This window comes from Habropoda laboriosa, unplaced genomic scaffold, assembly GCF_001263275.1.
Source record: "Habropoda laboriosa isolate 0110345459 unplaced genomic scaffold, ASM126327v1 scaffold28, whole genome shotgun sequence".
NCBI classification, from domain to species: Eukaryota; Metazoa; Arthropoda; class Insecta; order Hymenoptera; family Apidae; genus Habropoda; species Habropoda laboriosa.
Genome location: NW_017100174.1, coordinates 2,361,643 through 2,376,673, shown reverse-complemented (window position 1 = coordinate 2,376,673; position 15,031 = coordinate 2,361,643). Strand labels below are relative to the sequence as shown.

The 15,031-nt window shown below is 42.5% G+C and overlaps 1 protein-coding gene across 1 annotated transcript in view; it reads left to right on the top strand.

The window, feature by feature from the left end:
• The first annotated feature begins 2,152 nt into the window (after positions 1–2,152).
• Positions 2,153–15,031, top strand: part of LOC108578733 (protein groucho-like) — a 101,927-nt gene continuing 89,048 nt past the window's right edge. The window contains exons 1-2 of the mRNA XM_017942110.1: positions 2,153–2,551; positions 8,922–9,125. Of these exons, the coding sequence (XP_017797599.1) occupies positions 9,090–9,125 (36 nt within the window). The 5' untranslated portion in view covers positions 2,153–2,551; positions 8,922–9,089. The remainder of the gene's footprint in view (positions 2,552–8,921; positions 9,126–15,031) is intronic.

Here is a 15,031-nt window from a genome sequence, read left to right as displayed (position 1 = left end):
ATGATAAAAACGTGTAACGTGAATCCTTTTAAAAATCTCTCCCTTTTCTCTCTCTCTCTCTCTCCCGTTTTCCATCTCTCATACACGTCGAAATACTAGATACGTTGTGCAGTAGTCGACGGGTTAGTATAACCTTTTTTTTTTGCCTCGACTTACTTCGACAGCGCAGCTGAACCTCGTCGCATTTGTGCCGTCTCGTTCGAACGAACCTTTACACTTGTGCTATCGGCGGGAAAAATGACATACCTTGGAACGAAAAGGAAACAGTCTGAATGAGGTTATGTTTGGATTAATTTTCAGCGGTGAAACCTCCTGCAACGATAATATTCTCACGTGTATATAATAAAAAAATACAAAAAGAATTTTATTTTCACCGTAATACATTTTTTAGTCGATAGTCGATTGTCGCGACCTCCGATCACAGGCAAGCCTCCTTATTCCTCTACGTTGCTTCCTCTTACAGTATCATTCACCGAACAGCGCCATAAAAGGACAAATTTATGAGGTAACGACAACTTCTCTTACCTACAATACCGACTGTAACTTCACAGTCCCCCGATGCAGTTACACTAACCCGGGGACTACTGTAATATACCATTCGATAACGTATATATGTATGTATATTTCGTCTACAGACATTTTTGTATTTTTCGTTATGAAAGAGGAACACACGGGGTATTGGAATTTCAGAAAGCCGAGTCGCAGGTAGACAACCTGATTTAGAACATCCCCAGTTGGCGGGCGTTTAACCGAATCGAGGATTCATCTCCTCGCGCCCTCAAAGCGCACCAGACACGATGTATGAGCAGTGTGTAATATGATGAGCACGCACACGCTCTCAATGACGCACGGAATATCACCTACACATCGTTGCCACGCTTGCACCCACCTAAAGGTCTCTCCTTACATTGCCGGTTGACTCGTGTTGTCCGGCTCCAGCACTTTGACTCACTCTGTCTTTGTCCTTTGCGCGCGCGCCCCCGAACACACTCCATGCACGCGCGACACACAAGCAACGTTCGGCACTTGGTTCCGGTACTCCTCCTTCTACGCCTCGTTGCTGTTCAAGCGCAAGCAGGACAAGCACGCTCAGGCTGTCTCTGTTGTTCTACGAAGGGAGGGGGTGACGGAGACACGACGATTGCGGGACAAACGGTTCGAAGTGAGACAGAGTGAGAAAGGGAGAGGGTCGAACAAGATGGATAGAGACGGAGTGTGAGGGACATATGTATGAGGAGAGGATAGGTGCAAGTGGAACAACGATAGCGATGATGTGGTGCACCTGTAAGACAGAGGCAGAAAGTACGGAGATGGTAGGAACAAGCGAGACAAACGACGGCAAGAGGTGGAAGATCAAGAAACACCGAGGTGTAACAGAGATCGCACGATATGTCGCATCTACTGTATGAGAGCGAGAAGGACAGCAACTGGGAGGATACTAGTGGCGAGCGCGAGGGAGACAAACGAAAGCAGGGGTGTCGATAAAGATTTTTTTAAAGTGAGAAATTACGTCTCCAGCGAGCGTGGCAAAAGGAACAAATGTGACAAAGGAAACGGATATATCTAGCAAGTATATTTTGAAAGATTTAACGCGATATATATGTAGCATATTTATGGGGTGCATTTTAATGTATAAATGCACGTACGTGCACTTATTTATAAGTTAATAGAAAGATAATATTGAATTAAATTTGTTTGCTTTCTGGGCGAGATACGAGCCCAAAACATTGTCTCCCATCCCCTTACGCAAGCAGGAAGAAACTCGGTGACAAAACTTCATTAAAAAGTCGCAGTAAAGCGGCAAGACTGGCCGCGTAGCGCCGGTAAGTTAAATAGCCATTAAAATTTCCTATAGGAAACCGCATCGAGTGGATCTTTCGTCGGGGCCGTTTTAGCCGTGAAACGAATTCGCTTGGTCGATCGATATCGTTGTATCTTTGAGCAGGGAGAAACTTGTAATTTCATGATCATTATGAAATTAGCCATTATTGGTTTCTGTCCGATATAAGGAAACAACGAATCGCCCCTGTCGGTCGACGCCCTTGACTCGACGAACTGAGAAACGAGTCGAAGAAGGACGGAGCGTGAAAAGAAGGGAGACGCTGATCCTCGTTCGTTGTGTACGTTCGTGTCTCCTTATTGGTGTGTCTTGGTGTCGTTGCCGCGGTGGATGGTGTTAGTAGCTGCTCATTGGTGTTCGCCGCGGCGGCAAGCGGCGTTCACACGTTTCCCGTCATCCACTTCGGTACCCGGCTCGCAGTCGAGCGTCGTTCGTTGTACGGTGCGGTTGTGACGTTCGCGATTCGTCTCGACGCTTTATACGTTCGATACATAGTATATACATATATATGTGTGACGCTGTGCACGCGTTTTCTTTTTTTCTTTAGACTATACGTATATACGTATCTATATATACATGAAGTGTTTGTGATATAGTGCCAGAGAGAGGATCGGTGAGTGTTCGGTTCGTTTTTTTTCGCACAGTGCCAAGGTGGATTAAAAAGACGTATCTCCCGAGAAAACGCAAGGCAACGAACCACTACGAATAGAGGTATTATTTACTGGCAGCTTTTTCTATTGACCGTTCTCGACTCATCGTCTACTGCCAATGGGAGAAATTGTTGTTTGCCGCGTCGTTTAACGCGTTCGCGATAGACCTTTCGTGTAAACACAAACACTTGGTCGTCGATCTCGTGGAATACCGATTGTTCGAAATATCGTGATAATTACCAAGTAGCTAAACTTATTTGTTCAACGATGTGCGATATGATTTTCCATACATAACAGTTGAGGACAGTAGATGAAAAAAAATATATCACCGATTAAACAATCTCGAGGAGCGACACATTATGTATTGTTCGTGAACGAAAACGTATACTTTTCCCTTTCGAAAAGCCCTGTGTATCATTAATTAAACCGGGAACGTTTATACACACTGTCACATGGTGGAAATAGGTGGTCGTGTACGCGAACTTACCGACAACACCGTATCGTGTAACATTAACCTTGATAATTGCTTTCAGTCGCTTTGCTCCGTTCGCTGCCAACTTGAATAGCCGGTAATTATAGAAACACCGGTGAATTTCAATAGCTTTTCACGATACACCGGAAATTACGCGTTCAGAAGTAAAACGTAGTTGCACAGGTACTCGTCGTCCGGTTAAATCCAACCTTAATCGAGCCGATTTAGTCTTAGACGATAAGACGATCTTTGATGTGGCAGAAGGTCACGATGTACACTGTTTAACTGGCTGGTTATTAGACCAGTTTGAAATGAGAGTTAACGTCGAGAGTTTTCGCTCTTTCTCGGTTTAATAAGCGGTGCAACACTGGCAGCACCTTCGACGCGACACAGCTGCGTGGTAAATTACTGGAAAGAGACAGGACGGTAGCGGGAATGGGAGTTCGCTACATGCCGGGGGTAATCGCGAATCAACGTACACGGCTCATTAAATCATCGAGACAATCGACACGTTTTACTCGCTACTTTCTTCGCCGGTCGGCTTCTTAGAACTCTAACGATGTGTACTTTTTTTCTTTTTTCCCCCCTGCCTACTATATACATCCACGTTTCTTCGTTTAATTTCTTCGACGGCTAATAAACGTGGTATACTCGGTTAAACCACTTGCTTTATAACATCGAGTCACACATTCGTGGCACAGATTGTTCTTAAGATACGACAAATGTAGGTTGCAATTTCTACGAAAGTTTACGTGAAACGTCAATTGTAATTTTAATTTATAAAACTGCGTATCATGGAAATCAAAATTATCTACGTATGTATAATTTTTCAAATTTTCTTATGATATCGTAAAAATACCAAAACTAAAAAAATCGTAAGATGTGCAATTCGGTGTGAATTTTCCGTCCTGTCTGTGTGTGTGTGTGTGTGTATATATATATACACACTATATATATCAACATTTCCTTGTCGTGTTTAATTTCTTTGACGGCCAATAAACGTGGTATATACATGCTTGGTTAAATGCGAATACCCAGGAAGGGAATAAACGAGAAAACGATACGATTTATTTATCATTACCTCGACGACATGTGTACACGCCATCGTGTATTTGAATGTTTAAATATTCAAACAGCAATAATGTAGGTCAGCCGTTCGACCTTTGTATAAATCAACGATAGTTTTGACATCAACGGTTTTACAACTACCCGCGGTAATATAAGAGTGAGAGAGAGAGAGGGGGGGGGATTATAAACCGGTATATCGCTTATCGTCATCGCTCATCGTGTATAGTGGTTTTTTGCTCGAATGTTAATTAACCGAATGAAGTGTTGCGACCGTTTATCGATGACACGCGGTCGCATGCACGATATTCCGCATCGATATCCGGGAAGTCGTGAGCGACACCGTCGGTTCCCGTCGATAATACCGTAATTTCGTTAATGCGCGCGGGTCAGCGTGGGAAATCCTTTAAGGGGTTAGTCTACGTTAAACGCGCTATTTTAAGGTCACGTTCAGGCATTTTTTGCGATGAAACCAGTAAGACTATCGCGTTGAAATTTTGCACACGTCTTTGTCGATACGTTGACTGTTTAAAAAAAAAAAATTGCAACGCGATACACGTTGTCAGTTTTATTTCGGTATCGTCTCTTTGGAAATACAATTTTCTCCGATTTGAACTATTGGAGAAATGGAAAATTTTTTTTTCACTCTATGAAGTAGACGACGTATAAATACACCTCCCTCCCTCTCCTTGAAAGTTGACGGAGAGCGGAGCTCGTGTCGGTACTTGACCGTGTCGCGATAACGATCGCAGGGAAAAGAAATCATGGAGATCGCGTGATTAAGGATCTTAACGGCGATTAAGCGAGATTCGTGATAACTTCCTTCGTGACTTGCCCGCGCGCTGTGTTCCGCGCCGGTATGTAGGTACCTCTCCACTCTCCCTTGCTCCTCGTACCTGGAGGACGGTATAGAGGTGTCTTTGAACAGCTGCCGCGTTTTGCTTGTTTAGTTTTCTTTTCACGAATTTCATCTGAGCATACAGCCACGTCCATTTTGTGTCCTGCACTCGTCGTCGTTTCCACAGAGTGTCTCGTCCAACGTGTTACAAGCTGCCTTTTTTTTTTTTTTTATCGCCACGACTATTAAAGGCGGTTGGCTACATTTTCCTTCTTTCTTTTTCTTTTTTTCACCGTTCTTTATGCTTTTTCATATGGGAAGATTGTCGCTACTAGTTTCTCTTTTTCTCGTTTTTTTTTTTCCCGTGGAAAGATACACGAGCGTGTTGTATTTTCGTATTTTCGCGTAGTTTTCTCGAAATTCAAAGTAGTACACATTCACAGCAGCTAAACACCACCGTAGCGATATTCTCTCGGGTGTTGTTAGGTTATGTTCGACGAATGTTAGAAATGTCGAAGGCATCGAATTATCGATCTCTCTCTCTCTCTCTCTTTCTCTGTCTGTCTCTCTCTGGGTCGATCTTTTTTTCACCAGATGAACCGCGAGAGTTCAATCAATTTTTCAGGTTATGCATTTTTTTATGTCCGCGTTGTGCTGGTGATCGGCGATAGAAAAAAAAAAAAAAAAAGAGGTGATAAAGGCGTCGCGAGTTAAACCGTCGAAAGTTTTCATCGCTTCACCTCCCCCTCCCCTCTCCTCCTCCTCCTCCTCCTCCCCCTCCCCGCCCGTCGCCACTGTGCTCGTTTATTGCAAATTGATGGAAATGACTGTTCAAATTTGGCTGAGAGTTTTTCACGCGCGCTCAGCTCCATTATACATCGCTCGCTGAAATATATTATCCATGGAGAATGGTCTGCTAACGGAGTTACACGACTCCATTTTCGTGTTACACGAAACATCATCCGGCGTTACAAAGAGCCCGTAATGACACGTATACGCGCGTGAAATCACCCCGGTGACGGGTAACTCCCCCCTCTGCGAATGATAACACAGCAACGAAATCCTTCCGTATTCCCAGTGAAAATACCGCGCCGATACCATTTTCATCTCCCTGTACACGCGGCTGGTGGGGTAAGGTGTACCTACTCGTCATTCGAAATCATCGAAACACCTTCGCGGTTCTCCGAGTTTCACGGGTAGAGAGGGTGCCGCTCGTAAACAGGTTGCTCCCGGTAGTTTCATTACTTGATACGCGTTAGAGTACACCTACGTTTATAGCAGAAGTTCGTTTCGTATAGGGGCTGATTTATCGCTTGAAAATTACTCAAAGATGACCCCGAATTATCCTAATGCAACGCCATTAATACATACTGTATCAGGACACGAGCGCTTATTTTGGTACTCCTGTTTGTACGTACTGTTGGCACGTTTCATCCGGCGGATATGGAACCTTTCATGTTTTCCTAATTGATCGCTAACACGGGAATCACGTGACTTTCTGTTTTGTCTTTATAGGTTAGGTGTACCGTGTACGGTATTTGTGGAATTTTAAGTAGCCGATTTTGAGGTTAGAATCTTGGTAGATTTAGCGAATAATTTGTTTGAACATGAAGAAGATTCGTCTATTGTTTGATAAATTTGGAAAATGTTCGAGGTATTCGAAGCTTTTCTGAGTGTACCATGTTTGTTGTAAATTTCGAGCCACGTTGTGTAGGTGAGGCTTAAATAATCGAGTGTTCAATTTGATTCGACAAATCGAATTACCCGCCTCGAATTTCGAGTACACGGACAGTTATGGCGTGCAAGAGTCGCGCAGGAGTAAATTACTCGTGTACATTGCCGCAAGAAGCGAGTTGAATCCGCGATCTCTGCAGCCCTTACAATTCACACGCAACATTAACGTGCGGAAAAACCATCCTCCACGTCGACGTTACTGTCAACAAGTGTAGACAATGTAATCTGTTTATTGGACTAATTAAAAAAATTTCCTTTCCAAAAGTGAAACCGTATTTATCAGGTCGTTCTATAAGTTCCTGTCGAATTTTATTATTCAGATCAATATTTCCAAGAATCCTTTAAATTTGATAAAGAACAAAAATACGTAAGCTCCTCCTCGTTCCGCAACTTTTCCCTTTTCTTCGTAAGGCTATAAGAATTTCCTCGGTTTTTCATTAAAATATCTTTCACTTTCGGCACGTACTTACGGGATGACCTGATATTTAATCGAACGTGTAATCCTAAAGGAAAAAACGAAAAAAAAAAAAAGAGTCGACGTTACTCATGACTCAATCGAACAAATGAATGAAATACCACGAGTTACGGTGTTCCGTAATAAGTCGTGCGTTCATCGTTGGACCATTATCGATATTTCCTTCGTTCCGTCGTTTGATGGCGCGTTATCGTTTAAACAGTGATTTAGCACGGCCATTAGACGCCGAGTTAACGCACGGAAGGAGACTGTTTACCGAAAACAGTATTTTAAAAAATACGAGACGCAGTTTCCGTACGTGACGTTTCGCGCATACAACAGCTTTGCGTTCGGTATACACGAAGGGGCGGCGAACGCGCTTTCTTTCTCCGCCCCCTTTCTTTCCAACGTTTTTCTTTTTTTTTTCCTCTCCCTCGCCGTACCACTTTTCTTTTTTCCCTTCCTTCTTTCGTTCTCTCTCCTCTCCCCTTTCTTCGCGTTCTTTGTCGTTCTCCGTTAGAAACACGCCTCGGAGATTAGGATAAATGCTCTCGGGAACGGTGACGGAGCGTGGTTTACGCTGCTCGTAAATCGAACGATAAATCGATCGGCCGGATTCATAAAGCCGCGTGCACACGCGATGCGGACGTATAAATAATTTCCAAATCCATACGCGACGCGTCGCCAGGACTTTTTCCGCTCTATGAAAACCGAAAATGGGCGGCGATCTGTCCGTGTGCGTGTATGCGCGCGTGTTTGTGAGTTTTTTTTCTGTTTTTTTGTTTTTGGTTTTTAAACCAAGAATAAGCTTACCGTTATTTCGACGTATTTTTTTGGGCTGTTTCCAACGCGCGGTATTCGCCGCTACGATGCTTATGGTATAAATTGGATAAATGAAATTTCGTTGTTAAAATCGATCGAGAGCTTCGAGGGTTATATTCGTCGAGCACTTTGTATTTTTGTATTTTTTTTTCTGTTTTTTCTTTCTTTTTTCCGATGTTCGGTTGATTTTATATCGTCAGGTAGGTGAATTATCGTGTCCCGTGTGTGACAGTTATCGATACAAATTAAGTTAAACGCTGTTTGGAATCTTTCACTGATTACCGAACGTTTCCCTCGCTTTTGACGAACATAAACGCGTATAACCCGACACTTTACGGCCTTCTATTTGTTACCACGAATTATACACTGGTGTTTCGATACACCGTTCTCGTGTTTCTGCAGAATTGCGTATTCGGTATGCCTCCGTTGCCTTGTTCACTTTTAACAGAACCATAATGATGCAGTTTTTTATAGCGGCAATTTATCGAATATTTGTATATTGAGTTCCAATTGTCGGGGTGAAGTATTTCTCAGGGTGAGATTAACTTGGTTCAGATACGAAGAAACGACAAATATGCAATTTCGTAAATATCTCGCATATTTGACGTATCGTTACGGCAGTAGAAATCGGAAAGTTGAAAAATTCAATTTATCATTTTTCACGTCCGATGTATATTTCCGTATTCAACCTTCACTCACGTTTAATTAATTAACGCGAACGGTCACCGTTTAAAAAGTTACTCCGAAAAAATGTATCGAAGCAGGCGTTTATTACGTACGCTGAAAAAATATACAGCGCAGGAAAGTAAATATAAAAAGTACATTTTTACGTATCTTTCAAGGTAGATCGTGATACCGGCTCGTTTAAATTCCACACTTTCAATTAGCTGTTAAAAACTAGTCGGTATGGTCGCGAGCAACGAAACGACTAGTTCGAGAACAGCGATTTAATTCCGAGAAAAGCCGTGCGCGTCTTCTCGCGAACAAGTTTACGAAACACCTCGGTCTCGTTCAAAGTAACGAATCGTGTCGTGTTATAATTACAGCCGGCGAAGATCTCGATGCTGAACACTGAGGGAAGACTGTTGGCGTCCCTCCAAGATCCTGAGAATGTTGCCGCAAAGATCGACCAGCGGAATGGATCATGAAGTGACCGCGTACAAAGGACATTGCGGACGCGTCTGATTCTTGCCGAGTATTTAGCCACAATTAAGATGTACCCCGCGCCGGCGAGACACCCAGCCGCTCCCGTAAGTATCCATTAAAAAAATGATGCAAAGGAAAGTTAACTAGAACACGTTCGCTCTTCTCTTGTTTTCCCCCGTTAAAACCTGCCTTTTCGTATTAACGCCACTCTCCCTTTTCTCATTTTCATTCCTTACGTACCTCGTTCCCTTTTCAAATCTCCCGCCAAATCTTTCACCCCGTGCTAACCTCATTACCCGTTTCAAATTTCCCGCCAAATCGTTCATCCTTCACTTTCCCAAATTTTCTGTTGATTTTTTACCGCGAAGACGTCTTCAAGAATGTTCCTATGTGCATTGTGCGTTATTTTTATCGTTATTTATCGTGAGTTTTCAAATTTATCGAAACACGGTTGCCGCGCTCGAAGAAATGGGTCTCTAAGCGAGAGTTGCTGTCGCGAGTTTGGCTGACTTTTATCGTGTCCGATGTATCTGAACTCGCGGACACGCTAATTTTTGTAATTTTCTTTCCGCGGTGAAATTTTTATGATGTATGCTCTGCGGCGCCGGCTTGCAACGCGGTCCGGTCGGAAGAAATGTTTGTTCGAACGCGTTTGTTTACTCTCGGTATTAAAAGGAAGTATCGTCGCTCTGACGCGCGGAAGAGACGTTGGAGGAGAATCTAAGCAAATGTTCGTTATGGATTATTTTCGCGTCGCGTTGCACGCCGAACGATTTCGTACAGTTTATTATCGCGATTATTACATTAACACGTCGATAGCCTGTGTTGCGTAAAGCGGAAAATATCTGTGACCGGTGAGATTTTATTAATATCGCAGAGTACTATTTACTCGCGGAGATTGTTGTTGCATCGGACTGAAATTCGTAAATGAAATTTTCCAGTGGATATTAAAAATTGATTTATACGAATGTGTTGGAACATCACGTGAACACATTTTGTCGATATCCCAAAAAGAAGAGGATGCTGTTTCTTTTTTTCTCCCTTTTTTAATATTCGATATTTCCTCGAGGCGTGGTTGCAATTAAAACACACCCTTACAGAGGGAGCAATCTTTAACCTGATAATTGGGTAAGACGAGTTAACTCGTCATTGGTTAGCCAATACTTAGAATATAATAATTCATTTATCGAGGGATTGTTATCGAGAAAAAATTTGTCGTATTCACATTTGCAAGAAAAGGAAGTAATTGGTTATAATTCTTGACGATTTTTAATTATAAACTAGAGAGATTCAGTTTGTGTTTGAATGGTGAATGCTCTGCCAATTGCAAGCTTCGAAAATCTAATATTTTACTTCATCACTTAAACCTATTTAGTGCCTTCTTCCGTTCGACTGTACACTTAAGATCTTTGGGTCAGAAAAGACCCACTGTAACAACTTTTCTTACCAGCACTCTAGACGATAAACTTTTAATACAACATTGATAGAACATAAACTTGATAAACAGCAAAGACGATTAAAAAAGGAAGGCGATGGGTCAAAAAGGACCCGAAGACCGTACCAGGGTTAACCACCGTCAAACTGTAGAACACTTAATTCTACCAAACCATCTGTTTATTAACGGTGGAACGTTTCGATGAAGGTTTCATAAAAAAAAAAGAAGAAGAGGAGGAAGAAGGATTTATTATATCAACTTGAAATTTCATTTCTTTTTATAATATTGCTATCACGACGAGCCTCTGGGGTGAGCAAGAGGGAGAAGAGAACGCCTTAACCACTTCTACTGTGGGGAGGGGGATAAAAGGCGTCCGTGCTCGCGAGCTTTCAACTTTTCTTTTCAAAGTAGTTACCCCGTTAGTTGCTCCAACACCGTCACGCCGTCGGCCCATATTATCTCTCTCCCCTTTTCATGAGCCCACTTATGGGGTGCGTCCAATTTTAATTCACCGCTTTGTTCATTGTTTGAACGATTCAGTAGCGAACTATTAAGCGTTCGCTCGAATCTTCCTACCTTCCCTTCCTCCTTCTCTTCCGTCGATGATGAAAAGAAAAAGGAAAAGGTTCCCAGATCAATTTTATTTTTTATTATTTCTATTCTTATCTCAACTTTTTTTGATTTATTCGCGAGTTTTATCGTAACACGTGATCTCGGAGCGTGAATCTTGCCGTGCAGAGCTCAGGTGTTTGCCCCTGGAGGAAATGCGGGCCTGATTGCCCACCGTTTCCAACAAAATTACAAAAATAGGGCATGTGTGCTGTCATTATTGGCGGACGCGATAACATCGACGATTCGGATCATTTAAAATTGCGCGACGTGAGATTTAGGCACGAGCGAGAGAAGTGCCCTTTGTTGCTCGCGTTGCCCGTGTGCCGCCCCGAGGGCAAACTCCTGAGCACCGCACAGTACTTACCTACACGGCTGTTTTTTAAACGATTCTCCTCGAAAGAGTTTAGCAGCGACGCCTTCGCGACTCGAGATATCACTGGAACGTACACTTGCACGTACAAATATCCTTCTTTCGTCTGGATTTTCATATTTTCTCCTCGTGGTTCACGGTTCAAGCCTTCCAGCGTCCATCCGCCATTCCGCCCCCGTATATACTGTTGCGCGCGCCAACACAACACAGAGCCGGTGTGCTCACTGTCTCTCCCCGCCGCTCCCCCTCTCTCTCTCTCTCTCTCTCTCTCTGTCTCATAGTCAGACGGTCGGGGAAAGAATAAACCGAATGGCGGTTACGAAGTTTACGGAAGAAAGGATCGGCATGGAGTAATATAATTGCAGGGTCATAGTAGGAAAAAGCATTCTCCTTTATATACGCTTTAGCCCAGGCCCCGCCTTTGCATTTTCATTTTCTTACTGCAAATAATTCCACTATTCAAAGAATGCTTTTGGCCTGGCGCGCTCTCTTTTTACTTTTCCACCGCCGTTATAATTTCACGCGTCACATAAGCTCAAAGTCCTTTATGCGAAACGAGACCACCGGAGAATTCGCTGACACAGGAGGCCTCTAGAAATTGTAGAGATTATTTATAGAGAGAGAGAGAGAGAGAGAGGGTGTGGGAGGAGCGAGAAGGGGGAAGAAGACAAGTCAACGTACAACAATTGCCGTTCGTAGAAGCGGCTGTTGGTGGCTGGTGCCGCTCCGCTGATATGTGGGTACACTCGCCGGTTGTTTGCTTATTGGCGCTAATGTGGCGCCGTTCAAGGGGGGGAACACAAAGTGGTTCAATAATTTCCTCATGAGGATTCTTAAAGCGTAAAATCGTTCTTGCAATAATACGCGGTTTATTTCTATTCATCGAGGGCACACACCGATGCGTACGCGTCGGTGCAAAAAGGTTTGAAAATGATTGAACGTTGACAGTGGAAATATACATAGAAACATACTTTTCGTTCGTACGAATAGGTTAGTTTTGGAAGCTACGTTAAACTGTCATTTTATTACCCGTCGAAGCTGAGGATGATTCATTGTTATCATAGATTGTCGTTGTAGGTTTTTATATTCGAATTGCATTAGTACACTTGGATGTGTATTTGTATATATATATATATATAGGTTGGTAGTTTCACGAGTAGTATTTTTATTACTGTCGCGAATCGAGAAAGGGTGAAATTGATTTCGAATCTAGCATCGCGAATGATAGATGGCCTGGTGGGCCATAATATAAGCGGACGCCTATCCTAAGCGCCTAAGAACTGACCCATTCTCTACGCTTGGCACCCAAACAAATGATGGGATGGCTGCGACTATTGTGCTCGTAACTCTGTAACTTGAGCCCTTGCGAAGAAGAGAAAGATAATAAAAGCAGGAGTTGCTCGATGGAATATAGTTGTTCGCTCGTTACTTTTCCAAACAGTAAATGGCACAAGATGGAGGAGGTTCGTAAAGGTTACCCGGGTGTATTTGAACCACTGTGTGACAAGTGTGTAAAGTATGAAAAATTCAATTGTTATAAGAAAAGATATTTTCACCTCTTGAATAATTTTTATACGAAAAACGAGTCGTTTGTTGTTTGTTTATTGTTACGGTTCAATGAAATTTCTCGTAATAATTGTACCTGGCTATCTCGATGAGCGAGTTGTAATTTACTGGCATACTCTGACCACGCTACTGTCAAACGGATGGTGATAATAGGAACGATAACTGGCACGGTAATGATTGTTACCCTTGATTGCCTAATGCGTTCTATAGAGGAAGTAAAGAACTTAATCGGCTCACTCTGTACGAACGTGCTGATTTCAGGCTTAACGTTTTATACGCAAGTTTCTCATGATTTGCGTGATTTCAAACGTACCGAGGAGTACTTTTCTCGAGTTTTTTCTTGCAAGTTACTTTAACACCAGGTTTACCGACACTTCTTAATATACCTGTCTCTACGGACACGCGTCAAATTGACACACATTTTCTTTAAAACACAACTTACTTTACTTACTAAAAGCTATGTGATATTGTATATTTGTATAAAATTTATAATAAGCCTAACGGTTTCTGTAATTTTCCTTGAGAAATTCGAAGTGTAAAGCTAACGTCAAAAGCGAGATTTATTTTCCAAAATTACGTATAAAATTGTACCGTTTCGCACGTTAAAAAACGGGAAAAAAATGTTCCAAATATCCTGTTTCCTTACTATTTCATTTTCTATGAAAAAAATCAATAAGATTACAGTGAGGGAACAATTTTCATTATCCAATAACAGATAGTTGATAATCATCTAATTGAACTTTCCAATTACGCCAGGTATCAGCTGGTAACGATACACCGTTTAATCCCATTGCGGTCGAGATTTATTTCATCTATGCGGCACAAATACCGGCGTTTGATCAATTAACGATATGTACATATTTGCCAGGCGTAAAAACGAAGGAAAACACAGGGAGGTAAAAAGAAAATGTCATGGTAACGAAAAGTCTTGCAACCTCTTTGCAAATGCACCGCGTTTACTTGTACCGTGCATTATAGCAAAGGACAAAGGGACGTTGCTTTGTTTCCTCTTCTCTTTCTTCTCTTTTAGTCTTTTCCTACCACTTCACGTTTCTCTCCCCCTCTCCCTTCACCACCTTCCCCTCCGTCCCGCCCCTCCTCTCTCTTTCTCTCTAGTTCGCTTATTCGCTCGTATTCCGTCTGCATACACAATCTTTTGCATCGTTTATGCTGTTTGTACGTGAGACTCCACGGTTTTTCGATGCCTTCTGTTATTAAACTATTTAACGTTCTAATCTCGTTGAATGTACGAGTAGGTGTACGACTGCAAAACCCCCTCTCCAACCGCAAGATTCGAATGTCTTTTAATAAAATTGATCGTTTCACGAGAGTAAACGGTTAAATAGTATTTTTCTAATAATAGTAGAAAAATCGTTTCTGTAGAATTATTCGTGTACACTTTTTCCATTTTGGTCGAAAATATTCCTCCATTTTGGTCGAAGAGATTCCTCTATTTTGGGTCGAAAAGATTCCTCCACTTTGGGTCGAGAAGATACCTCCACTTTGGGTCCAAAAGATTCCTCCACTTTGGGTCGAAAAGATTTCTCCACTTTGGGTCGAAAAGATTCTTCCATTTTGGGTGAAAAGATTCCTCCATTTTGGGTCCAGAAGATTCCTCCACTTTGGGTCGAGAAGATACCTCCACTTTGGGTCCAAAAGATTCCTCCACTTTGAGTCGAAAAGATTCCTCCACTTTGGGTCGAAAAGATTCCTCCATTTTGGGTCCAGAAGATTCCTCCACTTTGGGTCGAAAAGATTCTTCCATTTTGGGTGAAAAGATTCCTCCATTTTGGGTCCCAAAGATTCCTCCATTTTGGATCGAAAAGATTCCTCCATTTTGTTCGGATACCGTTTACCCGGTTTAAGACGCCGAAAACGCAACGAGAGAATTGGACGCCGCTCGACAACATGATGGATTACAGACAGAGATACAGAGAGAGAGAGAGAGAGAGAGAAGGGGGAGCGAAATTGCAACATAAAAATGATTCTCCACCGCGAGTTTTTTCAGCGCGTAGGCGGCGACAACG